At 49.2% G+C, this 27818-nt stretch overlaps 1 protein-coding gene and 1 long non-coding RNA gene across 2 annotated transcripts in view; one reads left to right on the forward strand and one right to left on the reverse strand.

Annotated features, from left to right (window-relative positions):
* Positions 1-1464: 1464 nt before the first annotated feature.
* Positions 1465-27818, forward strand: part of LOC144479641 (uncharacterized) — a 49186-nt gene continuing 22832 nt past the window's right edge. The window contains exon 1 of the long non-coding RNA XR_013495547.1: positions 1465-1564. This is a non-coding gene — a long non-coding RNA (uncharacterized LOC144479641). The remainder of the gene's footprint in view (positions 1565-27818) is intronic.
* On the reverse strand, positions 5661-26892 carry LOC144479374 (contactin-5-like). Its single transcript, XM_078197994.1, has 5 exons — positions 26730-26892; positions 25772-26044; positions 22788-23060; positions 10269-10541; positions 5661-8569 (listed from the first exon to the last, which is right to left on the reverse strand). Exons 1-5 carry the CDS (start codon positions 26890-26892, stop codon positions 8391-8393), a joined length of 1161 nt encoding a protein of 386 aa, XP_078054120.1. The 3' UTR covers positions 5661-8390.

A 27818-nucleotide genomic window follows, 5' to 3' on the forward strand; every position in this document is an offset into this window, starting at 1 on the left:
TAGGCATACATTAACACTGCAGTGAAGTTACTGTGAAAATCCCCTAGTCGCCACACTCCGGCGCCTGTTCGGGTACACCGAGGGAGAATTTAGCATGGCCAACGCACCTAACCCGCACGTCTTGAAGAATGAGGGGAGATCTTATAGAAACATATAAGATTATGAAGGGAATAGATAAGATAGGAGCAGGGATGTTGTTTCCACTGGCGGGTGAAACTAGAACTAGGGGCCATGGCCACAAAATAAGGGGAAGCAGATTTAGGACTGAGTTGAGGAGGAACTTCTTCACACAATGGGTTGTGAATCTGTGGAATTCCCTGCCCAGTGAAGCAGTTGGGGCTACCTCATTGAATGTTTTTAAGGCAAAGATAAATAAATTTTTGAACAGTAAAGGAATTAAGAGCGAGTAGGTGCATAAGTGGAGCTGAGTCCACAAAAAGATCAGCCATAATCTTATTGAATGGCGGAGCAGGCTCGAGCGGCCAGATGGCCCACTCCTGCCCCTAGTTCTTATGTTCTTGGGACTGTGGGAGGAAACCGGAGCACCCGGAGGAAACCCACGCAGACACAGGGAGAATGTGCAGACTCCACACAGACAGTGACCCGAGGCTGGAATTGAACCTGGATCCTTGGCGCTGTGAGGCAGCAGTGCTAACCATTCAGCCACCCAGATCAATCTGGTTAGCTTCCTGCTGGATAGGTTTGCTTCAGATTCGCCCCCCTTCCCAGCCTTGCTTCCCTGAGCTGCTTCATGCTCTGGAGATGCCGGCGTTGGACTGGGGTAAACACAGTAAGAGTTTTAACAACACCATATCCACTCCATCTGACGAAGGAGCAGGGCTCCGAAAGCTAATGGCATTTGCTACCAAATAAACCTGTTGGACTTTAACCTGTTGTTGTTAAAACTCTTACTGTGCTTCCTGCAGCACAGAGTCAGGCAGCTTGGAAGTTCCTGTCATGCCAACCTTGGTCAGTGAGATGGGGAGAGGAATGGGAAGAAGATTGGGGGAGGGGAGGGGGAGGTGGAGAGGGGGTGGGGGTGGGGGGGAATCTCAATGGCCTCAGGACCCCATCAGGATCTCAGGTCATTTGAAGCAATCCCAGGAGCTGGGGCTGCGGGGTAAGAGCAACACGAGATTGGGATACGATGGAAATCCCACCAACTTCCCTTCCACGCCCACCCCCTTCATCCCACTTGAGACCCCTTGGGGGGATGCACTGACGGACGCCACAAGGAGAGACGGGAAATGGTTGGCATATCAGTGGACAGAATGTCAGCTCAGGTAAAGAGACGTGTTTCAATCAGCAACTTAATTCCACATCAACATCCTTCTTTACATTAGGACAGTGTGCATACTATCTCTTTTTATAGCTAAACCGCTGTGTTGGCCGATGCCTATTTGCTGGCAGGCAGAAAGTTGGCGGCCTCCTGCTTTCAGTTTGTGCATGTGTCCACGGGTCAGTGGGTTTAATATTGTCTCGTGTATGAACTCCATACCCCATCGCTGGCCGCAGTCCCACCTCGCCAGCCAGCTCTGTGCCCAGAATGAAGACGTCAGCAAAGGTAATGGCATCTTCTGAGCTGAATTCTAGCTTAACCTTCAGGCGGTGAGAAATTGTGACGCACCCTTTTATTCTAACACTACTGTATTTGGCAAACTCACACAGGATGTTGCACAGGGAGGCAGGGAGCTTTAACTCTGTATCTAACCCCGTGCTGTACCTGTCCTGGGCGTGTTTGATGGGGACAGTGTAGAGGGAGCTTTACTCTGTATCTATCCTTGTGCTGTACCTGTCCTGGGAGTGTTTGATGGGGACGGTGTAGGGGAAGCTTTACCCTGTATCTAACCCTGTGCTGTACCTGTCCTGGGAATGTTTGATGGGGATGGTGTAGGAGAAGCTTTACCCCGTATCTAACCCTGTGCTGTACCTGTCCTGGGAATGTTTGATGGTGCGGCGGTGTAGAGGGAGCTTTACTCTATATCTAACCCCGTGCTGTACTTGTCCTGGGAGTGTTTGATGGGAGACAGTGTAGAGGGAGCTTTACTCTATATCTAACCCTGTGCTGTACCTGTCCTGGGAGTGTTTGATGGGGGACAGTGTAGAGGGAGCTTTACTCTGTATCTAACCCTGTGCTGTACCTGTCCTGGGAGTGTTTGATGGGGGACAGTGTAGAGGGAGCTTTACTCTGTATCTAACCCTGTGCTGTACCTGTCCTGGGAGTGTTTGATGGGGACAGTGTAGGGGAAGCTTTACTCTGTATCTAACCCCGTGCTGTACCTGTCCTGGGAGTGTTTGATGGGGGACAGTGTAGAGGGAGCTTTACTCTGTATCTAATCCCGTGCTGTACCTGTCCTGGGAGTGTTTGATGGGGGACAGTGTAGAGGGAGCTTTACTCTGTATCCAACCCCGTGCTGTACCTGTCCTGGGAGTGTTTGATGGGGGACAGTGTAAAGGGAGTTTACTCTGTATCTAACCCTGTGCTGTACCTGTCCTGGGAGTGTTTGATGGGGACAGTGTAGGGGAAGCTTTACTCTGTATCTAACCCCGTGCTGTACCTGTCCTGGGAGTGTTTGATGGGGGACAGTGTAGAGTGAGCTTTAGTCTGTATCTAACCCTGTGCTGTACCTGTCCTGAATTTGTGATAGGACACAGGATACCAGATGTGTGAATCACTATAATCTCTGCTAGTCACATTGTCGTTGATGCAGAGCTGAGCAGCTTTTCAGAGAGAGAGAATCAGAGACACTGGGTGTTTATCTGGGTATTTGTCTGGGATCATTTCAGGCGTGTATGTAACAGTCAGATATTTATAATTTGTTTATAATGAGGCCAACGAGTGACTCGTCAAGAGGCTAATTTCAGTTTCCAAGTAAGGGTGGGCAGTTAATTATAGAGTGTCACAGTGCCCAGCTGGGATTATTTTGATTGCTGTTCTAACTCAGCACTGAAAGGGAATCTGTGTTTATCTCATTCAAGGCTCTGATTTCTGGGAACTCTTACTCGGTGTCTGGTTGTGTTGTCTGTTTAGAACTGGATCACTCCCAGAGACAAGTGTTGTAAATACTGATTGAGAGCAACTCACTATCTCCAGCAGAGTCTTGCTCGGTTCAATGGTTGGATCCCGACAGTGCAGAAGGAGGCCATTCAGCCCATCGAGTCTGCACTGACAACAATCCCACCCAGGCCCTATCCCCATAACCCACCATATTTACCCCACTAATTCCCCCGACACTAAGGGGCAATTTATTATGGCCAGTCAACCTAACCTGCACATCTTTGGACTGTGGGAGGAAACTGGTGCATCCGGAGGAAACGCACACAGACACGGGGAGAACTTGCAAACACCACACAGCCAGTGACCCACGTGGGAATCGAACGCAGGTCCCTGGCACTGTGAGGCTGCAGTGCTAATCACTGTGCCACCCTCCAGATAAAGAGCCAATTGACAGCAGGACACGAGTTTGAGAATGGGGACAGGCGTGAGACCGTGTTCAATCTCCCAAATGATGTTCCCATGGACTGTGACTCTCCCGCTGTGTGTATGGGATTGGACACACTGTCCATTGAGGAAAATAGATGTATACTGCTGGAGAGGTTGTTCTACCAGAATCCTGATTAGACCAGGTGACACCTTCCTCCATCCCCCATTGCTCATTGGCCAGTTAGATCAACTCTTGTTTGGGTGATGTTTGGATTGCTCCAATTAGCAGACCCCCACCGGGGAAATTCAGTCCAAACAACTCCCACTCCCCACCCTGGACCCTGCTCATTGCTTTAGATGAGGAAAGACCAACCAAGCTGCCCCCTTCCCCTCCCCCCACTCCACCCCCATCCAAGCAAATCTCTGGGTGCTTTGAGAATGGCGATCCAGGCAGGGGACAGGAGGGAGACCCGCAGCCAATCAGTGCTGAGTAAAAGCAATGGTTAGCGATGAAAATCTTCCTCACCCACAACCTTTGAACCTTGACCTGTTTCCACATGGCTGATGTAAGAAACATCACTGGAGAAATACAGGGGTTGGGGGGGGGGGGGGGGGGGAGTGAAGGTCACATCCTAGGGCTCCAAAGGTTGCCATAACACCAAAGGCCATGGCCTGTGATAGATGCTCAGTAACTGTAAAGGGAAGGTGGCGGGGGGGGGGGGCTTGGTTGGCGGGGGGGGGGGGGGGGGGGGCTTGGTTGGCGGGGGGCGGGGGGGGGGCTTGGTTGGCGGGGGGGGCAGGGGGGGCTTGGTTGGCGGGGGGGGCTTGGTTGGCGGGGGGGCATGATTGGCGGGGGGGCGGGGGGGGGCTTGGTTGGCGGGGGGGGCGGGGGGGGCTTGGTTGGCGGGGGGGGGAAGGCTTGGTTAGGGGATGAGGTCATTCACCGCCTCGAGCCTGCTCCACAATTCAGTCGGGTCACAGCTGGTCTGCTGCACCACTCCGCTTAATCCAATATCCTGAAATAGCTTCACCTCAGAAAAATCTCTCAACCTCAGCTGTGAATGTTTCAGCCGACTCCAAGTATTGGGTTCTGGGACAGCGTGTAGGATTCCTGCCCTTGAGTCTGACGGTTCCGAGTTTGAGTCTCAGTCCAGTTACTCCAGACTGACACTCAGTGCCGGTAATGAGGGAATGCTTGATTTGATTTGATTTATTATTGTCACATGTATTAGTACACAGTGAAAAGTATTGTTTCTTGCGCGCTATACAGATAAAACATATCGTTCATAGAGAAGGGAACGAGAGGGTGCAGAATGTAGTGTTACAGTCATAGCTAGGGTGTCGAGAAAGATCAACTTAATGCAAGGTAGGTCCATTCAAAAGTCTGACAGCAGCAGGGAAGAAGTTGTTCTTGAGTCGGTTGGTACGTGACCTCAGACTTTTGTATCCTTTTCCCGACCGAATAAGGTGGAAGAGAGTATGTCCGGGCTACATGGGGTCCTTCATTATACTGGCTGCTTTGCTGAGGCAGCGGGAAGTGTAGACAGAGTCAATGGATGGGAAGCTGGTTTGCTTGATGGATTGGGCTACATTCACGACCTTTGGTAGTTTCTTGGGCAGAGCAGGAGTCATACCAAGCTGTGATACAACCAGAAAGAATGCTTTCTATGATGCATCTGTAAAAGGTGGGGAGAGTCGTAGCTGATGTGCCAAATTTCCTTAGTCTTCTGAGAAAGTAGAGGCGTTGGTGGGCTTTCTTAACTATAGTGTCGGCATGGGGGGACCAGGACAGGCTGTTGGTGATTTGGACACGTAAAACTTGAAGTTTTCGACCCTTTCTACTTCGTTGTAGCATTAGGCAAACTGTAGTGGATCCAGGCAATCTGGGAGGCTGGAATTGATTCTTTTTTTTTTTAGAAACCCTACAGTGCAGAAGGAGGCCATTCGGCCCATCGAGTCTGCACCGACCACAATCCCACCCAGGCCCTATCCCCACATATTTACCCGCTAATCCCTCTAACCTACACATCCCAGGACTCTAAGGGGCAATTTTTAACCTGGCCAATCAACCTAACCCGCACATCTTTGGACTGTGGGAGGAAACCGGAGCACCCGGAGGAAACCCACGCAGACACGAGGAGAATGTGCAAACTCCACACAGACAGTGACCCGAGCCGGGAATCGAACCCGGGACCCTGGAGCTGTGAAGCAGCAGTGCTAACCACTGTGCTACCGTGCCGCACTCGTGTCATGACTAACCTCATGATTCGTGTCATGACTAACCTCTCGAAGCACTTCATCATGATGGATGTCAGAGCCACCGGCCGATAGTCATTAAGACATGCTGCTTTGGTACTGGGATGATGGTTGTCTTCTTGAAGCAGATAAGAATCCCCCCCTCCACCATCTCCCCTCTCAGATGGATGTAAAAGATTCCACAGGCACTGTTGCAAAGAAGAGCTGGGGGCGCCACCTGGCCTCAATCGACATCAATAAAAAATGATCTGATCTTTATTATGGTGCCATTTATTGGGATCTTGCTATGCACAGATTGACTGCTTACATTACAGTGACTATGATTCAGAAAGTATTCCATTGGCTGGAAGGCACGTTGCAATGGCCTGAGGGAATGAAAGGTGTTGCAATAACATGTTATTTTTCTCATTGAACACAATCAAGATGGAAATTTGGAGAGGATCTGATTTCTGATGAGCCCAAAATCGTCACAAATTTTACCACCATTCGTAGCTCATTGGTCTATGGGCTGGGTGCAGGAAGATGGGATTAGAAAGAGTATCTGGGCGAAATCAGGCTGGCATGGGAAAGACAGGCTGAATGGCCTCCTTCCATGCTGTAACTTTTCTATGGTTCTATCAAAGTAAACACAGCAACAGCAACTTGCATTTCTAATACAGGGCTCTGTACTGGGACCTCTGCTATTTGTGATATATATAAATGATTTGGAAGAAGGTGTAACTGGTGTTATCAGCAAGTTTGCGGATGACACAAAGATGGCTGGACTTGCGGAAAGCGATGAACATTGTCGGACAATACAGCAGGATATAGATAGGCTGGCAAATTGGGCAGAGAAATGGCAGATGGAATTTAATCCAGATAAATGCGAAGTGATGCATTTTGGAAGAACTAATGTAGGGGGGAGTTATACAATAGATGGCAGAGCCATCAAGAGTATAGAAACACAGAGGGACCTAGGTGTGCAAGTCCACAAATCCTTGAAGGTGGCAGCACAGGTGGAGAAGGTGGTGAAGAAGGCATATGGTATGCTTGCCTTTATAGGACGGGGTATAGAGTATAAAAGCTGGAGTCTGATGTTGCAGCTGTATAGAACGCTGGTTAGGCCACATTTGGAGTACTGTGTCCAGTTCTGGTCGCCGCACTACCAGAAGGGCGTGGAGGCTTTAGAGAGAGTACAGAGAAGGTTTACCAGGATGTTGCCTGGTATGGAGGGTCTTAGCTATGAGGAGAGATTGGGTAAACTGGGCATGTTCTCCCTGGAAAGACGGAGAATGAGGGGAGACCTAATAGAGGTGTACAAAATTATGAAGGGTATAGATAGGGTGAACAGTGGGAAACTTTTTCCCAGGTTGGAGGTGACGATCACGAGGGGTCACGGGCTCAAGGTGAGAGGGGCGAGGTATAACTCAGATATCAGAGGGACGTTTTTTACACAGAGAGTGGTGGGGGCCCGGAATGCGCTGCCAAGTAGGGTGGTGGAAGCAGACACGCTGGCATCGTTTAAGACTTACCTGGATGGTCACATGAGCAGTCTGGGAATGGAGGGATACAAACGAATGGTCTGGTTGGACCAATGAGTGGCACAGGCTTGGAGGGTCGAAGGGCCTGTTTCCTGTGCTGTACTGTTCTTTGTTCTTTGTTCTTTATTCTGTTTTTAAGGCAGTAAAATATCTCACGGTGCTTCACGAGCTTTATAAAACACATTGAGGAGATATTAGAACGGACACCCAAATAACTGGTCAAAGATTTTAAAGATTGTCATAAAGAAGGAAAGTGAGGTTGAGAGGCGAAGAGGTTCAGAGAGAGAATTCCAGAGCTCGGAGCTAAGGCATGGCCACTGATACTGGAGTGATCAAAATAGGTGATATTCAAGAGATCAGAATTGGAGAGGTAGACATAGAATCATAGAATTGCGACAGTACAGAAGGAGGCCATTCAGCCCATCGAGTCTCTACCGATCACAATCCCACCCAGGCCCCGTTCCCGTAACCTCACACATTTACCTTGCTAATCCCCCTCACACTAGGGTCAATTTTAGCATGGCCAATCCACTAACCCGCACATCTTGGACTGTGGGAGGAATCCGGAGCACCCGGAGGAAACCCACGCAAACACAGGAAGAATGTGCAAACTCCACACAGACAGTGACCCGAGGCCGGAATTGAACCTGGGTCCCCTGTGAGGCAGCAGTACCGCCCCATTTGGGCGAGTTATAGGGCAGCAAGAGATTACAGAGGTGTTTGGGGGGGATGGGGGGGCGGGGGGAGTGAGGCCATACAAGGATTCGAAAAACAAAAACCAAAAGAGGAAGTGCTGGAAAGTCTCAAAACTTTGACAAAGGGTCATCTGGATTCGAAAGGTCAGCTCTTTTCTCCCCTTACAGATGCTGCCAAGACCTGCTGAGATTTTGCAGCATTTTCTCTTTTGGTTTCAGATTCCAGCATCTGTAGTCAGTAGCTGTTATTTCGAAAAACAAAAGGCGAGAGGTTTAAAATGGAGATGTTGTTGGACTGGGAGCCAGGGTCATTCAGTGAAGGAGGTGCCAGTCCCTCGAAATTTCACAACTCACTTGCTCTTCGAAAGCAGTTTACAAATTGCTACATTTCAGCTGGTTTTTTTTGCATTGAGCGATTAAACGGAGTTGTCTGTAACAGTTCAGTATGATGGCCCCCCACTGCCCGAGGTCCAGGAGGAAGGGCAGGGGGGTTCATCAACAGCTGATCTGTGTAGATGGACTTTTTGAGGAGCTGCTGTTAGGAGTCGAAGACTTTCCCTTTATCAAGTCTTTGATCAGCCGTTTGCGAATTAAGCAAATCAGAAGTCCAAACCCCGACAAGCTGGCCAGAGGTACAGAGAGGCCCAGAGTGATAACTTCCTGCTGAGGTGTCTCTGGAACGACAAAGAGAAAGTGTTCATTAATCAAACTCCACATCATCACTGGAGAAACATTTGATCCCTTACCCACAGTGAGAGGGAGCGAGCTCCAATGAAAGGCCCCTCCCATTCCGACACTATAGTTAAGAAAGCCCCACCAATGCCTCTACTTTCTCGGAAGACTAAGTAAATTTGGCATGTCAGCTACGACTCTCACCAACTTTTACAGATACAATCAGAAAGAATGCTTTCTATGGTGCATCACAGCTTGGTATGGCTCCTGCTCTGCCCAAGACCGCAAGAAACTACAAAAGATTGTGAATGTAGCCCAATCCATCGCGCAAACCAGCCTCCCATCCATTGACTCTGTCTACACTTCCCGCTGCCTCAGCAAGGCAGCCAGCATAATTAAGGACCCCCACGCACCCCGGACATTCTCTCTTCCACCTTCTTCCTTCGGGAAAAAGATACAAAAGTCTGAGGTCACGTACCAACCGACTCAAGAACAGCTTCTTCCCTGCTGCTGTCAGACTTTTGAATGGACTTACCTTGCATTAAGTTGATCTTTCTCTACACCCTAGCTATGACTGTAACACTACATTCTGCACTCTCTCCTTTCCTTCTCTATGAACGGTATGCTTTGTCTGTACAGTGGGCAAGAAACAGTACTTTTCACTATGTTAATACATGTGACAATAATAAATCAAATCAAATCAAAAATCATCTAAACCATTAATCCCTGTTTCCTTCTCTGTACATGCTGCCTGGCCTGCTGAGGAGTTTGCTGTTATGTTATCCACGGTGACAGTGCAAACGCTTTGAAACAACTCCAACTGCTCCAAAACATTCTGGGATATCCTGAGGTTGTGAAAGGTGCTATGGAAATGCAAACTCTTTCTTGTGCTTTTTTGTCCTCTCTCTATGTGGCCAGTTGTCCCTGAACTTTTCAAACCCCCATCTCTACATACTCTCCCCCCCGCCTCACTGTACAGAAATCACCATTTATTGCAACTTTCACTTTAACACTTTGTTCCCCAGAGTGATTGAAATTGTAAACGTTTCTCTCCGTCAGTATTACACCCTTCACACAGTCCGCAGGTTTGTAATATCCTGCCTTCATCAATCTCAACTAACCTCCGACCCCACACAACCATTGACTTCATTACAGACAAGGGGTGGGATTTTCCAGCCGCGCTCACCCCAAGACTGGAAAATCCCACCTGAGGTCAAGGGACGTTTGCATGGTCCTACGATTCCCATGGAGGGCGGAATTGGAAAATTCTGCCCAAGGTCTTGTCCCTCATTGGGTTTCATAGGCCTTCATTGGGTGGCACAGTGGTTAGCGCTGCTGCCTCACAGCGCCAGGGACCCAGGTTCAATTCCGATCTCGGGTCACCGTCTGTGTGGAGTTTGCACGTTCTCCCTGTGTCTGTGTGGGTTTCCTCTGGGTGCTCCAGTTTCCTCCCACAGTCCGAAAGATGTCCTGGTTAGGTGGATTGATCGTGCTAAATTCTCCCTTGGTGTCCCAAGATGTGCAGGTTAAGGGGATTGGTGGGGTAAATATCTGGGGTTACAGGGATAGGGCATGGGTGGGATGCTCTGTCGGAAAGTTGGTGCAGACTTGATGGGCCGAATGGTCTCCGCTTGCAGTGTAGGGATTCTAAGGTTCATTGGCTGTCTTGAGAGAGTCAGTATGAAAGTCATAAACACGTACCTAATACAGTGACCTGAGCTCTCAGTCTCACTTCACCCAGTTCATTCTCCACCACACACTCGTACAGTCCCTGGTCATCCGGTGTCAGAGAATCGATTCTCAGCTCCGACTTCCCTCGCGAGCTGGAAATGTTCCACCTCCACTGCTTGCTGGGGTCTGTCCTTCCCCAGGTGATGTTGGGTTCAGGGTTGGCATCTCCTTGGCAGGTTAATGCCAGCGTCTCGCCCGCCCTGGCACTGCCCCCACCGTCAATGGAAACGTTCCGGGGACCGTCTGGAAAATCAGGAAACAAATTTCAGCTCATCGGAAAAATCTGCTGTCTTGTATCCTGACTCTCAGCAATTCCCACATGCCCATCACCCTCTGTGCGTTCACTGTACACTGGCTTCCAATCCATGGAATCCCAACACTGCAGAAAGAGGCCATTCAGCCCATTAAGCCTGCACCAACAAAATTCCTCACCCAGGCCCTATCCCCATAACCCCACGTATTTATCCTGCTCGCCCCCTGACACTAAGGGGCAATTTAGCATGGCCAATGCATCTAACCCGCACATCTTTGGACTGTGGGAGGAAACCGGAGCACCCGGAGGAAACCCACGCTGACACGAGGAGAATGTGCAAACTCCACACAGACAGTGACCTGAGGCCGGAATTGAACCCGGGTCCCTGGCGCTGTGAGGCAGCAGTGCTAACCACTGTGCCACCACCAAGCAACAGCTTCATTATAAAATTCACATCCTCATGTTTAAATCCCTGTCTGTCTCATCGAGTCACAAAGATTTACAGAACAGGAGACCATTCAGCCCGTCATCACTGTTCTGGCTGGCAAACAGTTATCCAGCCTAATCCCATTGTCTAGTTCTTGGTCTGTAGCCCTATCAGTTACAGTAATTCATGTAGAAATCCAACAATTTAATTAAAGTTAAAGTTTATTTATTACTGTTACAAGTAGGCTTACATTAACACTGCAATGAAGTTATTGTGAAAATCCCTCTAGTCGCCACACTCCGGTGCCTGTTCGGGTACACTGAGGGAGAATTTAGCATGGCCAATGCGCCTAACCAGCACGTCTTTCGGACTGTGGGAGGAAACCGGAGCACCCGGAGGAAACCCACGCAGACACGGGGAGAACGTGCAGACTCCGCACAGACAGTGACCCAAGCCGGGCATCGAACCCGGGTCGCTGGCGCTGTGAGGCAGCAGTGCTAACCACTGTGCCGCCCACATGAAAAGGGTCTCTGCCTCTAGCACCTTTCACCCTCTGGGAGACACAATCTCCTCGAATCGTTGTACCATTTACTTCATATTTTCCACCTGGTTGTTGACTTCTCTGCTAAAGGAAATAAGTACTTCCCCATCCAGACTGGTTATAATTTTATACACCTCAATGATCTCACCTTTTCCAAAGTAAACAACCCCAGTCCACCTGAAACAAAAACAGATAATGTTTGAAAATCTCTGCAGGTCTGGCAGCATCTGTGAAGAGAGAGACAGAGTCAGTCATAGCGACTCAAATTAACTGTCTCTCTCCACAGAAGCTGCCAGACCTGCTGAGGTTTTCCAGCACTTTCTATTTTATTTCACGTTTCCCACACTCTCAGGATTTTATTTTTGTTTCCCCAGTCTATCTAATTTTTAGATTAAAATTCTCCAGTCCTGGCAACATCCTTGTAAATTTTCTCTCTTCCCCACTCCAGCACACTTACATCCTTCCTGTGGTGACCAGATCTACACAGTATCCGAGCTGTGTGGCCATATTAGTGCTTCATATCTTTCTAGTGTCACCTCGGGGCTGGAGGAGGTCACAGAGATAGGGAGGTGGTGTAGGGACTGGAGGAGGTTACAGAGATAGGGAGGGTTGTAGGGGCTGGAGGAGGTTACAGAGATAGGGAGGTGGTGTAGGGGCTGGAGGAGGTTACAGAGATAGGGAGGTGGTGTAGGGACTGGAGGAGGTTACAGAGATAGGGAGGTGGTGTAGGGACTGGAGGAGGTTACAGAGATAGGGAGGTGGTGTAGGGGCTGGAGGAGGTTACAGAGATAGGGAGGGTTGTAGGGGCTGGAGGAGGTTACAGAGATAGGGAGGGTTGTAGGGGCTAGAGGAGGTTACAGAGATAGGGAGGGTTGTAGGGGCTGGAGGAGGTTACAGAGATAGGGAGGGTTGTAGGGGCTGGGAGAGGTTACAGAGATAGGGAGGGTTGTAGGGGCTGGGAGAGGTTACAGAGATAGGGAGGGGTGTAAGGGCTGGAGGAGGTTACAGAGATAGAGAGGAGTGTAGGGGCTGGAAGAGGTTACAGAGATAGGGAGGCGGTGTAGGGACTGGAGGAGGTTACAAAGATAAGGAGGGTTGTAGGGACTGGAGGAGGTTACAGAAATAGGGAGGGTTGTAAGGGTGGGAGGAGTTTACAGAGATAGAGAGGAGTGTAGGGGCTGGAGGAGGTTACAGAGATAAGGAGGGTTGTGGGGCAAGAGGAGGTTACAGAGATGGAGAGAGTTGAAGAGGTTACGGAGATAGGGAGTAGTGTGGAGGCTAGAGGAGGTTACAGAGATAGGGATGGTTGTAGGGGCTGGAGGAGGTTACAGAGATAGGGAGGAGGTGTAGGGGCTGGAGGAGGTTACAGAGATAGGGAGGGGGTGTAGGGACTGGAGGAGGTTACAGAGATAGGGATGGTTGTAGGGGCTGGAGGAGGTTACAGAGGTAGGGAGAGTTGTAGGGGCTGGAGAAGGTTAGAGATAGGGAGGGTTGTAGTGTCTCGAGGAGGTTACAAAAATAGGGAGGGGTGTAGCGGCTCTAGGAGGTTACAGAGGTGGGAGGGTTGCAGGGGCTGGAGGAGATTACAGAGATAGGGAGCGTTATAGGGCCTCGGCGCCAGTGAGAAAATTAAACTGGCATTAACCTGTCAGATACACCTACCCTAAATCCTACTTCACATTTGTATGTAACTCTTCTTATCTCTGTAACCTCCTCCAGACCCTACACCCCTCCCTATCTCTGTAACCTCCTGAAGCCCCAATAACCTCCGTATCATCCTCCAGCCCCTACACCCCTCCCTATCTCTGTAACCTCCTCTAGCCCCTACAACCCTCCCTATCTCTATAACCTCTTCCAGCCCCTACAACCCTCCCTATCTCTGTAACCTCCTCCAGCCCCTACAACCCTCCCTATCTCTGTAACCTCCTCCACCCCCTACACCCCCTCCCTATCTCTGTAACCTCCTCCACCCCCTACACCCCCTCCCTATCTCTGCAACCTCCTCCAGCTCCTGGAACCCTCTGCGATCTCTGTTCTCCTTCAATTCCAGCCTCTTGCATATTCCTGGTTCCCAGAATCCCAGCCATAGCTGCTGTTTCTCCAGCTGCCTGGGTTCTAAGCTCTGTTGTTCCCTACCTAAACCCCTCCACCTTCATTCCTGAGACACTTGTAAAACCTGTCTCTTTGACACTTGTAAAACCTGTCTCTTTGACAAAGATATTGGTTGCCTTTCCCAGTAACTCTGAGTGGCCGGGAGTCACATTTTGACAGATTATCAACACTTCTCAAACTGAATTTCCCAAAGGTGGGAACTGTCAGTAATTGGATCGAGTTCAGACTGAAAATTAAACGACAAAATTCTCTGTTCTGATCAGGATCTGAACCTGATTCTGGCATGGATCACTCCCTGCTGCGTGTTCATTGACTCTCTCCACTGCATCCTCACTCCCTCCCTCCTCATCACTTACTCCACACATACATTTGCGGGTCAGAGTGTTACCCTCCTGGTTGAATGTCTCCTCTCAGACTGAGTGTTGTGAAATCAGCAGACTGGCAAACCCTGTACTGGTCATGTCTATAAAAACCACAGTATCAGGGTTTGAGATAATTCCTGTCCTTGTGGGACTGAGTTAGTCACTGCGTCAACTTCTGCTTTTAAACTTTTCTGTGGTTCAATTCTGTGAATTGCATGAAATTTTTAATTATTGCGCAAAGTTACAGATGGGAACACGTCTGTCTGAGAGTCAGGTTCCAGAAGCTGCTCAGACGCACTCCGAGAGAGAAACACATTTGAATTTAATCAGTCAGCGTCCTGCACAGTCCACACTCAATAACTCTGTATGAACTTCCAGCCCAGTCCATATTAACTCCATCCACCCCGCATCTAATCTGTATCCACCTCACATCCACTCCCAATCCACAGCCCAGTTACTCCCAATCCACAGCCCAGTTACTCCCAATCCACAGCCCAGTTACTCCCAATCCACAGCCCAGTTACTCCCAATCCACAGCCCAGTTACTCCCAATCCACAGCCCAGTTACTCCCAATCCACAGCCCAGTTACTCCCAATCCACAGCCCAGTTACTCCCAATCCACAGCCCAGTTACTCCCAATCCACAGCCCAGTTACTCCCAATCCACAGCCCAGTTACTCCCAATCCACAGCCCAGTTACTCCCAATCCACAGCCCAGTTACTCCCAATCCACAGCCCAGTTACTCCCAATCCACAGCCCAGTTACTCCCAATCCACAGCCCAGTTACTCCCAATCCACAGCCCAATTACTCCCAATCCACACCCCAGTTACTCCCAATCCACAGCCCAGTTACTCCTGTAATGACGTCAATCAGGCCATTGCGGTTGGTCTATTGGAATATGAGCTCCCTGATTAAGGAGTCAATTGATGGGCCAATCAGGGAGTCTTTTCCTTGTATTTAACCGGGAGTGTCAGTTCCTCTGGCACTCCCGAGGGTAGACTGCTGACTGCGAGCACTCTGAGTACTGCTGTTGGAATTGTAAATAAAGGGATTTTGATGAAGGGACTTCTGCCTCCAAAGACTTATTACACCTCCCAATCCACTCCACATCCAGTCCCCACCCACTCCCTGTCCACTCTACATTTACTCCAGATTCACTCTGCACTCACTCCATATTCACCTGGGCAGCACGGCGGCACAGTGGTTAGCACTGCCGCCTCACAGCGCCAGGGACCCGGATTCAATTCCCAGCTTGGGTCACTGTCTGTACGGAGTCTGCACGTTCTCCCCGTGTCTGCGTGGGTTTCCTCCGGGTGCTCCGGTTTCCTCCCACAGTCCGAAAGACGTGCTGGTTAGGTGCATTAGCCATGCTAAATTCTCCCTCAGTGTACCCGAACAGGTGCCGGAGTGTGACGACTAGGGGATTTTCACAGTAACTTCATTAAGTGTTAATGTCAGCATTACTTGTGACTAATAAATAAACTTTACATCCAGCTCCACACTCCTTCCACATTCCCTCCAGATGCATATTGTATTCCGGCGAAGGGGGCATTTAGAACACTTAGAATCCCTACAGTACAGAAGGCGGCCATTCAGCCCATTGAGTCTGCACCACCTCTTACCTAGATTTACCCCATAGCCTTACATATTTACCCCACTAATCCCCCCAACCCAAATATCTTGGGATACTAAAGGGCAATTTAGCATGGACAATCCACCTAACCCGCACATCTTTGGAGTGTGGGAGGAAACCGGAGCACCCGGAGGAAACCCACGCAGACACGGGGAGAAAGTGCAAACTGACAGTGACCCGAGGCCGGAATCGAACCTGGGTCCCTGGCGCTGTGAGGCAGCAGTGCTAACCACTGTGCCACCGTGCCGCCCACATTGAGCTGGGTAGGATTGGGGGGGGCTGCAGTGATAATACAAATGAGCTCATAATCCGGGGACCTGGGTTAATGTTCTGGGGACACGGTTCAAATCCTACCATGGCAGCTGGTGGAATTTAAATTTACTTTCAAAATCTGGAATATAAAGGTTGTACAAATATTATTGATTGTCATAAAACCCATCTGGGTCACTAATGCCCTTTAGGGAAGGAAATTTGGTGTCCTTACCTGGTCTGGCTGACATGTGACAGTAAGTAGTCTCATAACACCAGGTTAAAGTCCAACAGGTTTATTTGGCAGCACGAGCTTTCGGAGCGTTGCTCCTTCATCAGGTGACTGAAGAGTTGTGTTCACAAACAGGGCAGACACAGACACAGACTCAACTTACAAGATAATGGTTGGAATGCGAGTCTTTACAGGTAATCAAGTCTCCACAGGTACAGACAATCTGAGTGGAGAGAGGGCCAAGCACAGGCCAAAGAGGCATGAACCGTCTCAAGCCAGGACAGTTGGTGAGATTCTGCACGCCCAGGCAAGTCATGGGGGTCACAGATAGTGTGACACAAACACGACTTTGTCTATCTGATACGCTGCGGGAGGGAATGACCCGGGGGCATGGTGCACATGGGAGACCATGCAGACGCTGCGACAACGGATGAATGAACACCGCTCGACAATCACCAGGCAGGAGTGTTCCTTTCCTGTTGGGGAGCACTTCAGGAGTCACGGGCATTCAGCCCCTGATCTTCGGGTAAGCATTCTCCAAGGTGGCCTTCACGACACACGACAGCGCAGAGTCACTGAGCGGAGGCTGGTGGCCGGGTTCCGCACACATGGGGACGGCCTCGACCGGGATCTTGGGTTCATGTCGCACTATCTGTGACCCCCATGACTTGCCTGGGCGTGCAAAATCTCACCAACTGTCCTGGCTTGAGACGGTTCATGCCTCTTTGGCCTGTGCTTGGCCCTCTCTCCACTCAGATTGTCTGTATCTGTGGAGACTCGCATTCCAACCATTATCTTGTAAGTTGAGTCTGTGACTGTGTATGCCCTGTTTGTGAACACAATTCTTCACTCACCTGAAGAAAGAGCAGCGCTCCGAAAGCTCGTGCTACCAAATAAACCTGTTGGACTTTAACCTGGTGTTGTGAGACATTTTACTGTGCCCACCCCAGTCCAACGCCGGCATCTCCACATCATGGCTACACGTGACTCCAGACCTCTTTAGTGTCCTATGAAATATTCACTTTGAGGGCAATTAATGATGGGCAACAAATGCTGGCTTTGCCCACATTTCACGAAAGAATAAAAGAAAGAAAAACTCCACATCCATTCGCTGTAGTCTCACTTTCCTGAAGTTTATTCCGTCACTCATTGGCGATCATGCAGCCTTGGACATTTGGTGTAAACACAGTAAGAAGTTTAACAACACCAGGTTAAAGTCCAACAGGTTTATTTGGTAGCAAAAGCCACCAAGCTTTCGAGGCTCTAAGCCCCTTCTTCAGGTGAGTGGGAATTCTGTTCACAAACAGAACTTATAAAGACACAGACTCAATTTACATGAATAATGGTTGGAATGCGAATACTTACAACTAATCCAGTCTTTAAGAAACAAAACAATGGGAGTGGAGAGAGCATCAAGACAGGCTAAAAAGATGTGTATTGTCTCCAGACAAGACAGCCAGTGAAACTCTGCAGGTCCACGCAACTGTGGGAGTAACAAATAGTGTGACATAAACCCAATATCCCGGTTGAGGCCGTCCTTGTGTGTGCGGAACTTGGCTATCAGTTTCTGCTCAGCGACTCTGCGCTGTCGTGTGTCGCGAAGGCCGCCTTGGAGAACGCTTACCCGAATATCAGAGGCCGAATGCCCGTGACCGCTGAAGTGCTCCCCAACAGGAAGAGAACAGTCTTGCCTGGTGATTGTCGAGCGGTGTTCATTCATCCGTTGTCGCAGCGTCTGCATAGTTTCCCCAATGTACCATGCCTCGGGACATCCTTTCTTGCAGCGTATCAGGTAGACAACGTTGGCCGAGTTGCAAGAGTATGTACCGTGTACCTGGTGGATGGTGTTCTCACGTGAGATGATGGCATCTGTGTCGATGATCCGGCACGTCTTGCAGAGGTTGCTGTGGCAGGGTTGTGTGGTGTGGTGGTCACTGTTCTCCTGAAGGCTGGGTAGTTTGCTGCGGACAATGGTCTGTTTGAGGTTGTGCGGTTGTTTGAAGGCAAGAAGTGGGGGTGTGGGGATGGCCTTGGCGAGATGTTCGTCTTCATCAATGACATGTTGAAGGCTCCGGAGGAGATGCCGTAGCTTCTCCGCTCCGGGGAAGTACTGGACAACGAAGGGTATTCTGTCCACTGTGTCCCGTGTTTGTCTTCTGAGGAGGTCGGTGCGGTTTTTCGCTGTGGACACAGTGGACAGAGTACCCTTCGTTGTCCAGTACTTCCCCGGAGCGGAGAAGCTACGGCATCTCCTCCGGAGCCTTCAACATGTCATTGATGAAGACGAACATCTCGCCAAGACCATCCCCACACCCCCACTTCTTGCCTTCAAACAACCGCACAACCTCAAACAGACCATTGTCCGCAGCAAACTACCCAGCCTTCAGGAGAACAGTGACCAAGACACCACACAACCCTGCCACAGCAACCTCTGCAAGACGTGCCGGATCATCGACACAGATGCCATCATCTCACGTGAGAACACCATCCACCAGGTACACGGTACATACTCTTGCAACTCGGCCAACGTTGTCTACCTGATACGCTGCAAGAAAGGATGTCCCGAGGCATGGTACATTGGGGAAACTATGCAGACGCTGCGACAACGGATGAATGAACACCGCTCGACAATCACCAGGCAAGACTGTTCTCTTCCTGTTGGGGAGCACTTCAGCGGTCATGGGCATTCGGCCTCTGATATTCGGGTAAGCGTTCTCCAAGGCGGCCTTCGCGACACACGACAGCGCAGAGTCGCTGAGCAGAAACTGATAGCCAAGTTCCGCACACACAAGGACGGCCTCAACCGGGATATTGGGTTTATGTCACACTATTTGTAACTCCCACAGTTGCGTGGACCTGCAGAGTTTCACTGGCTGTCTTGTCTGGAGACAATACACATCTTTTTAGCCTGTCTTGATGCTCTCTCCACTCCCATTGTTTTGTTTCTTAAAGACTGGATTAGTTGTAAGTATTCGCATTCCAACCATTATTCATGTAAATTGAGTCTGTGTCTTTATAAGTTCTGTTTGTGAACAGAATTCCCACTCACCTGAAGAAGGGGCTTAGAGCCTCGAAAGCTTGTGTGGCTTTTGCTACCAAATAAACCTGTTGGACTTTAACCTGGTGTTGTTAAACTTCTTACTGTGTTTACCCCAGTCCAACGCCGGCATCTCCACATCATTTGGTGTAAAACAGCCCCACCTGGTGTCAGGAGCAGGAAATGCTGGAATGGCACAGCGGCTCAAGAGTTTGGAGTGGTCAAATGAGGAGACACTGTCTCCAGTGGCAGCAGGGTCGGTGAACAGAGGGACACAGGTTTAAGGGGATTGGCAAAAAGAACCAGAGGAGGAGATGAGGAGAATTTTTGAACGCAGCGAGTTGTTGTGATCCGCTGAAAAGGGCGTTCAACAGTAACTTTCGCAAGGAAATTGGAGAAATACTTGGAGGGGAAAGAAATACAGGCCCAATGAGGAAAGAGCAGAGTGGGAAAAAAGTTAAAGTTTATTTATTAGTGACACAAGTAAGGCTTACATTAACACTGCAGTGAAGTCACTGTGAAATTCCCCGAGTCGCCACACTCCGGCACCTGTTCGGGTCCAATGCACCTAAACCAGCACGTCTTTCAGACTGTGGGAGGAAACCGGAGCACCCTGAGGAAACCCACGCAGACATGGGAAGAACGTGCAGACTCCTCGCAGATCCAAGCTGGGAATCGAACCCAGGTCCCTGGTGCTGTGAGGCAGCGGTGCTAACCACTGTACCGCCCCCTACTAACTTTATGTAGTTTTTACTCGTCTTTAGTTTAGAAAGGCATCATGTGGCTTCCAAAACCCTCCAAAGATGTATAGATTAGGTGGATTGGCAATACTAAATTGCCCCTTAGTGTCAGGGGGACTAGCTAGGGGTTATAGGGATAGAGCCTGGGTGGGATTGTGGTCAAATGGCCTCCTTCTGCACTGTAGGAATTCTATGATCTCTGTGTCGGCGTAGAGTTGGTGGGCCGAAGGGCCTGTTCCTGTGCTGTACTGTTCTTTGTTCTAACTAGAAAGCTCTTTCAAAAGGCAGAGAGAGAGATAAAAATTCACAATTTTAACTGTCCTGGGTTTTCCTCCAGTTTAGAAAGGACACTTTACCAGTAATGATTTGGAAAAGCAGCAAGCAGCATTGGGAAGGCCTCATGCACGGATTTGTTATAGGCGGATATATTTCTAGCCAGAAACATCACGAACCCGGGATATTTGGAGGAAAATGTTCTGCCTCCAGAGAATAAAATTCCTAAAGTTTGTAACAGACTGTGAACCCCATCAGTAGTGCAGAACGAAGGCTTTGAACATTCAAACATTCACCAAAATGATTTGTCATCAAGGGATCTGGCCCCTGAAATGCTTTTGTGACACTCGTCCGGGTATAATGTTTAAAGGGACCGGTTATTGATGCATTGGCTGTGCCTGGTTTCGAAACTGACCAACCAACCGGGTTAAAATGGACAGGGATTGTTAGAGGATACGGCAAGATATCGATAGGCTGGAGACTTGGGCAGAGAAATGGCAGATGGAGTTTAATCCAGACAAATGTGAGGTGATGCATTTTGGAAGATCAAATTCAGACGTGAATTATACTGTAAATGGCAGAATCCTTAGGAACATTAACATACAGAGGGATCTGGGCGTACAGAACCCCAGCAGGGATCTGTACATAGGGCGGCACTGCTGTCTCACACCGCCAGGGGCCCGGGGTTCGATTCCCGGCTTGAGTCACTGTCTGTGCGGAGTCTGCACTTTCTCCCTGTGTCTGCGTGGGTTTCCTTCAGGTGCTCCGGTTTCCTCACACAGTCCAAAAGACGTGCTGGTTAGGTGCATTGGCCATGCTAAATTCTCGCTCGGTGTACCTGAACAAGCGCCAGAGTGTGGCAACTAGGGGATTTTCACAGTAACTTCATTGCAGTGTTAATGTAAGCCTACTTTACTTGTGACACTAATAAATAAACTTTAAAAGTTACAGGTCCTCGATACCCTGAAAGTGGCAACACAGGTGGTTAAGATAGTCCAGAAGGCATGTTTGCCTTCATTGGCCGGGGCAGAGTATAAAAGTTGGGAAATCATGTTGCAGCTTTATAAAACCTTGGTTAGGCCGCATTTGGAGTATTGCGTGCATTTCTGGTCACCACACGACTAGAAGGACGTGGATGCTTTGGAGATAGTGCAAAGAAGGTTCACCAGGGTGTTGCCTGGTCTCGAGGGTGTTGACTACGAGGAGAGTTTGGGTAAACTTGAATTATTTTCACTGGAAAGACAAAGGCTGAGGGAAGACCTGATAGAAGTCTACAAAATTATGTGAGGCATAGACAGGGTGGGCAGAAGCTTTTTCCCAGGGTGGTAGTGTCAGTTACAAGGAGGCACAGGTTTAAGGTGAGGGGGGAAAGTTCAGGGGAGACGTGCAGGGAATGTTTTTCACACAGAGGGTGGTGGGTGCCTGGAATGCGCTGCTGGAGGTGGTGGTGGAAGCAGGAACATTAACAATGTTCAAGATGCATCTTGATAGACACATGAATGGGAGGCGAACAGTGGGATAGAAACAGTGTATCGGCACAGGCTTGATGGGCCGAAGGGCCTGTTCCTGTGCGGTATTCTATGCTCTTTTTTTCTGTTTTTTGGAATAAAAACCATGATGCTGCACAGGTATTCGGTCCACAATACAAACCGTTCTGTCACAGATGGCTTGTACAACAATAACTTACTGCAGTGGGTGCAGTTTTAAGTCCCGGTTTTCACTGAGCACGAGATATTTCTGCAATTTGTCCAAGATCTCACGCTGTCATAACTTTCAGATTACTATTAGAGATCATGTTCAAAGAGCCAACACCACAGACACAGCGGGCTGAATGGCCTCCTGTGGTGTATAATTTTATGATTCTATGCAGGTCAAGAGCTTCATGTTTTTAGGTGTCCAGGTCACCAACAGCCTGTTCTGGTCCCCCCCATGCCGACACTATAGTTAAGAAAGCCCACCAACGCCTCTACTTTCTCAAAAGACTAAGGAAATTTGGCATGTCAGCTACGACTCTCACCAACTTTGACAGACGCACCATAGAAAGCATTCTTTCTGGTTGTATCACAGCTTGGTATGGCTCCTGCTCTGCCCAAGACCGCAAAGAACTACAAAAGGTTGTGAATGTAGCCCAATCCATCACGCAAACCAGCCTCCCATCCATTGACTCTGTCTACACTTCCCGTTGCCTCGGCAAAGCAGCCAGCATAATTAAGGACCCCACACACCCCGGACATTCTCTCTTCCACCTTCTTCCTTCGGGTAAAAGATACAAAAGTCTGAGGTCACATACCAACCGACTCAAGAACAGCTTCTTCCCTGCTGCTGTCAGACTTTTGAATGGACTTACCTTGCACTAAGTTGATCTTTCTCTACACCCTAGCTATGACTGTAACACTACATTCTGCATTCTCTCGTTTCCTTCTCTGTGAATGGTATGCTTTGTCTGTATAACACGCAAGAAACAATACTTTTCACTGTATGTTAATACATGTGACAATAATAAATCAAATCAAATTAAAAGACTCTTCATCGGAACGGTGTGAATCCCTACCTGTGTGTAAAACACATTCTCTTGGCTTTATGAAGCCCGCTTTATAATCTCGAAGTGTATATAACAGAGATACTCACACTCCACAGCCACCTGAGCTCTCAGTCTCACTTCACCCAGTTCATTCTCCACCACACACTCGTACAGTCCCTGGTCATCCGGTGTCAGAGAATCGATTCTCAGCTCCGACTTCCCTCGCGAGCTGGAAATGTTCCACCTCCGCTGCTTGCTGGGGTCTGTCCTTCCCCAGGTGATGTTGGGTTCAGGGTTGGCATCTCCTTGGCAGGTTAATGCCAGCGTCTCGCTCTCCCTGGCACTGCCCCCACCGTCAATGGAAACGTTCCGGGGACCGTCTGGAAAATCAGGAAACAAACCTTAGCTCATCATAAAATCCTGCTGTATTGACTACCTGGGGAACAGGGAATCAGAGATAGGGGCATTTAAAAAGGAAGGTTCTGGAGCTTGTTAGTTAACCTTACTCACATGGAACAAGAGAAGATATGAGGAATGATAAAACCCCCTTAACCGTAACCATATGGTGGGATGGGATATAAAGGAAGACGTAATGGGAGCTTGTTAGAAAGTGTAATAACACAGGAAACCCGACTAGATAGGAACATCATTTATTGACAGAATGGAAAGTAAAGCCACATCCACAGTGTACACACACAATTGTCCCTGCCTGGGACTACAGTTCAGCAGGCCCAGTCCCAGGCCTGCCTTATAAAAGGCCCAGGTAATGAGTTTCTTTTAAAGTTTAATAAATTAGTCACAAGTTAGGCTTGCATTAACACTGCAATGAAGTTACTGTGAAAATCCCCTAGTCGCCACACTCCGGCGCCTGTTCGGGTACATTGAGGGGTAATTGAGCACAGCCAATGCACCCTAACCAGCACGCCTTTTGGGCTGTGGGAGGAAACCCACGCAGACACAGGGAGAACGTGCAAACTCCACACAGAGAGTGACCCAAGCCGGGAATCGAACCCGAATTCCTGGCAAGAATGCTAACCCACTGTGTTGCCCCAGCTGGGCAGGTCACTGCCTGTTATCAGGGGACCTCATACTCAACAAGCCCCAGAGGGAGGTCAATCAGTGATTCCCCATGGACATTGTGGCGGTTATCAAACTGCCAACATCTTCCCCCTACACCGAGTGTGAGGGTCTCCCCTCACTCCCATGCCGATGGCGACTTCTCTGTCTCTTCTCTTTGGCATCCTTTCCATTGTTGGGGTCTGGTCGAGGTGGGGAAGTGGGGGGGGGGGGGTAACGGATTGGGAAACATCTCTTTCCTGCAGAGCGCTGAAGAGCCACTGTGGAGGGCTTTCCTTAGTGGCGACTCGGACTGGGTTTCTGCCGCCTCTGTCATATCGGAACCAGAATCATCAGCATCCGGAGGCTGGCTCTTGGTGTTATTGAGTGTGGAATGTCCTGACCGCAGGCCAGAGTAAGGGACACCGACGTAATGGTAGAACCCGCTGCCTCTGTGGAGGGTTCCCTGTGACGGAGATGATCGATGTGTTTTTTGGAAGGTCTTCTCTCTACTTTGTACCCGATATGACACCGCTCTAGTTTTTTTTTCCAAGAATCATTCTGGAATCCACAGAGAGCCGTCACCAAAATTCCTCATGTGGACCATAACTCCCGGCCCGAAGACTGTAACCGGTCTGTGAGCATCGTGGGCCCCTTTTCTGGGCTTCTCCTTTCAACCAAACTTCTCTGCCCAAATTTGGGAACATCAGTTTAAGCCTAGTCCAAACCTGTCAGCCATCAATAGCTTCACCAGGGCTATTCCTGTCGTCAAAAGGACATGGGTCAGGAAGCAGGAGAGGGGATTCACAAAGTCTCCTGTCACTAATGAGACTGAAATCTAATTAATACATGAAATAAGAACACCTTTACGATGTACTTTGAAACACAGAATTTCTTAGTTATATTGTATACTATACGATGATCTATAATATCTGAATTTTAGCAATCATACTAATTACAATGCTGAAGTTTAAAGTTTTATTAGTGTCACAAGTAAGGCTTACATTAACACTGCAAGGAAGTTACTGTGAAAATCTCCTAGTCGCCACACTCTGGCGCCTGTTCGGGTCAACGCACCTAACCAGCACGTCTTTCAGATTGTGGGGGGAAACTGGAGCACCCGGAGGAAACCCACGCAGATATGGGGAGAACATGCAGACTCCACACAGACAGTGACCCAAGTCAGGAATCGAACCCGGGTCCCTGGTGCTGTGAGGCTGCAGTGCTAACCACTGTGCCAGCGTGCCGCCCGCAATGTTACTAATGCTGCATGGTTGGTGGTTTTTTATTGGTCACGGGTCACGTACATTTTCAAATGTTAAAACAGGGTCATGTTGGAACATCTTTTGGGAACCACTGCCCCAAGGAGACGCCCACATAATGTTAGCAACTCCAGGTAAGTGTCAGGGAGAATTCAGTAAAAAACCCCCAAGTGATTGATTCTATTCTGTTGCGTTGGCTGCAAAAGGAACCTGTTATTCTGGAAATCCTACAAGAAAACGTTGAAAAGGAGTTGGGCCTTTGCCTCAGTAATCAAGCTGTGTCGTTTGGTAACCGATATGTCTGTTCAATTCTAATTCCTGGGGCAAAGCCCGCCCACATATTCTCTCCAAGAAAAATCCAATTTCCTGTTTAAAGACATTGATGCGACAACTGCAATGCATCGTCCCTTTCTGGAGGACTGAGGGTTCCCTTCACTCCTCACTGGGAGGGCCCTGTAAGCAAAATGGATTATCCAGTCATCCGGAATGTTAAAAAGGACATTGGATAAATATTCGTAAAGGAGAATATTTGTATGGCTTTGAGGAAAGGCAGAGGAAGTGGATCTAATTGGACGGTTCTTTCAAAGAGGCAGCACAGGCACAGTGGGCTGAATAGCCTCCTTTCGCATTGTAATGCTCGCTATTTCTAAACAGAGTCTTTATTGGAATGGAGTAAACCCCCATTTGTGTGTTAGCCTGTGTGTAAAACACATTCTCTTGGCTTTATGAAGCCCCCTTTATAATCTCGAAGTGTATATAACAGAGATACTCACACTCCACAGCCACCTGAGCTCTCAGTCTCACTTCACCCAGTTCATTCTCCACCACACACTCGTACAGTCCCTGGTCATCAGGTGTCAGAGAATCGATTCTCAGCTCCGACTTCCCTCGCGAGCTGGAAATGTTCCACCTCCGCTGCTTGCTGGGGTCTGTCCTTCCCCAGGTGATGTTGGGTTCAGGGTTGGCATCTCCTTGGCAGGTTAATGCCAGCGTCTCGCTCTCCCTGGCACTGCCCCCACCATCAATGGAAACGTTCCGGGGACCGTCTGGAAAATCAGGAAACAAACCTTAGCTCATTGGAAAGCCCTGCTGTCACGTATCCTAGTGATGGCCTCATGGTATTATCGCTAGACTATTAATCCAGAAACTCAGCTCATGTTCTGGGGACCCGGGGTTCGAATCCCGCCACGGCAGATGTTGGAATTTGAATTCAATAAAAAATATCTGGAATTAAGAATCTACTGATGACCATGAAACCATTGTCGATTGTCGGAAAAACCTATCTGGGTCACTAATGTCCTTTCGGGAAGGAAATCTGCTGTCCTTACCTGGTCTGGCCTACATATGACTCCAGAGCCACAGCAATGTAGTTGACTCTCAACTGCCCTCATGCAACTAGGGATGGACAGTAAATGCTGGCCAGCCAGCGACGCCCATGTCCCACAAATGAATATTAAAAAGTCCTGACTCACAGCATTTCCCACATGCCCAGCACCCACCGGCTCCTAACTCTGTTTCCCTTTGAAACTCGATCAAGGGCCTGTAAAAAAAGAAAAGTCGATTTTTAATCCCTATATGCACCAAGGGTCCCCAACCCTCCAGGTTTGTCCTTGAGTCTCCAGGATTTAAAGTTTAAATTCTGAAATACTGTCACTAACTGCCTTTGAATGATTTATTAAAGATGGGAAACCTGGGGATGAATCCTCCGGGAAAGCGCTCCAGCAGAATTGCCGAGACTCAGTAAGTACCGGGGAGAATTCAGTAACCACAACCCTCGGTGCTCGATGCTGCTCTGTGGCATCGGCTGCAAAGAAAACCTCTTGTTCCAGAAACCTGACAGGAAAGCATCAACTGGAGTCTGCCATTCGGCCCAGCAGCAACTCAGCTCCGCCATCTTGTGGCAGGAGGGTCAGCTCGATTCCAATTCCTGGGCTTCCCCATCCAGTGGCACGGTGGTCAGCACCACTGCCTCACAGCGCCAGGGACCTGGGTTCGACTCCCGGATTGGGTCACTGTCTGTGTGGAGTTTGCACGTTCTCCCCGTGTCTGTGTGGGTTTCCTCTGGGTGCTCCGGTTTCCTCCCACACTCTAAAGATGTGCAGGTTAGGTAGATTGGCCATGCTAAATTGCCCCTTCGTATCCCAAGATGTGGGGGTTAGGGGGATTAGCCATACAAAATGTGTGGGGTTAGAGGAATAGGGCCTGGTTGGGATGCTTTGTCAGAGGGTCAGTGCTGACTCGATGGACAGAATGGCCTGCATCTGCACTATAGAGATTCTATGATAGAACATAGAACATAGAACAGTACAGCACAGAACAGGCCCTTCGGCCCACGATGTTGTGCCGACCTTCATCTGAAACCAAGATCAAGCTATCCCACTCCCTACCATCCTGGTGTGCTCCATGTGCCTATCCAATAACCGCTTAAATGTTCCTAAAGTGTCTGACTCCACTATCACTGCAGGCAGTCCATTCCACACCCCAACCACTCTCTGCGTGAAGAACCTACCTCTGATATCCTTCCTATATCTCCCACCATGAACCCTATAGTTATGCCCCCTTGTAATAGCTCCATCCACCCGAGGAAATAGTCTTTGAACGTTCACTCGATCTATCCCCTTCATCATTTTATAAACCTCTATTAAATCTCCCCTCAATCTCCTCCGCTCCAGAGAGAACAGCCCCAGCTCCCTCAACCTTTCCTCATAAGACCGACACTCCAAACCAGGCAGCATCCTGGTAAATCTCCTCTGCACTCTCTCCAGCGCTTCCACATCCTTCTTATAGTGAGGTGACCAGAACTGCACGCAATATTCCAAA

Source organism: Mustelus asterias, chromosome 26 (genome assembly GCF_964213995.1).
Source record: "Mustelus asterias chromosome 26, sMusAst1.hap1.1, whole genome shotgun sequence".
NCBI classification, from domain to species: Eukaryota; Metazoa; Chordata; class Chondrichthyes; order Carcharhiniformes; family Triakidae; genus Mustelus; species Mustelus asterias.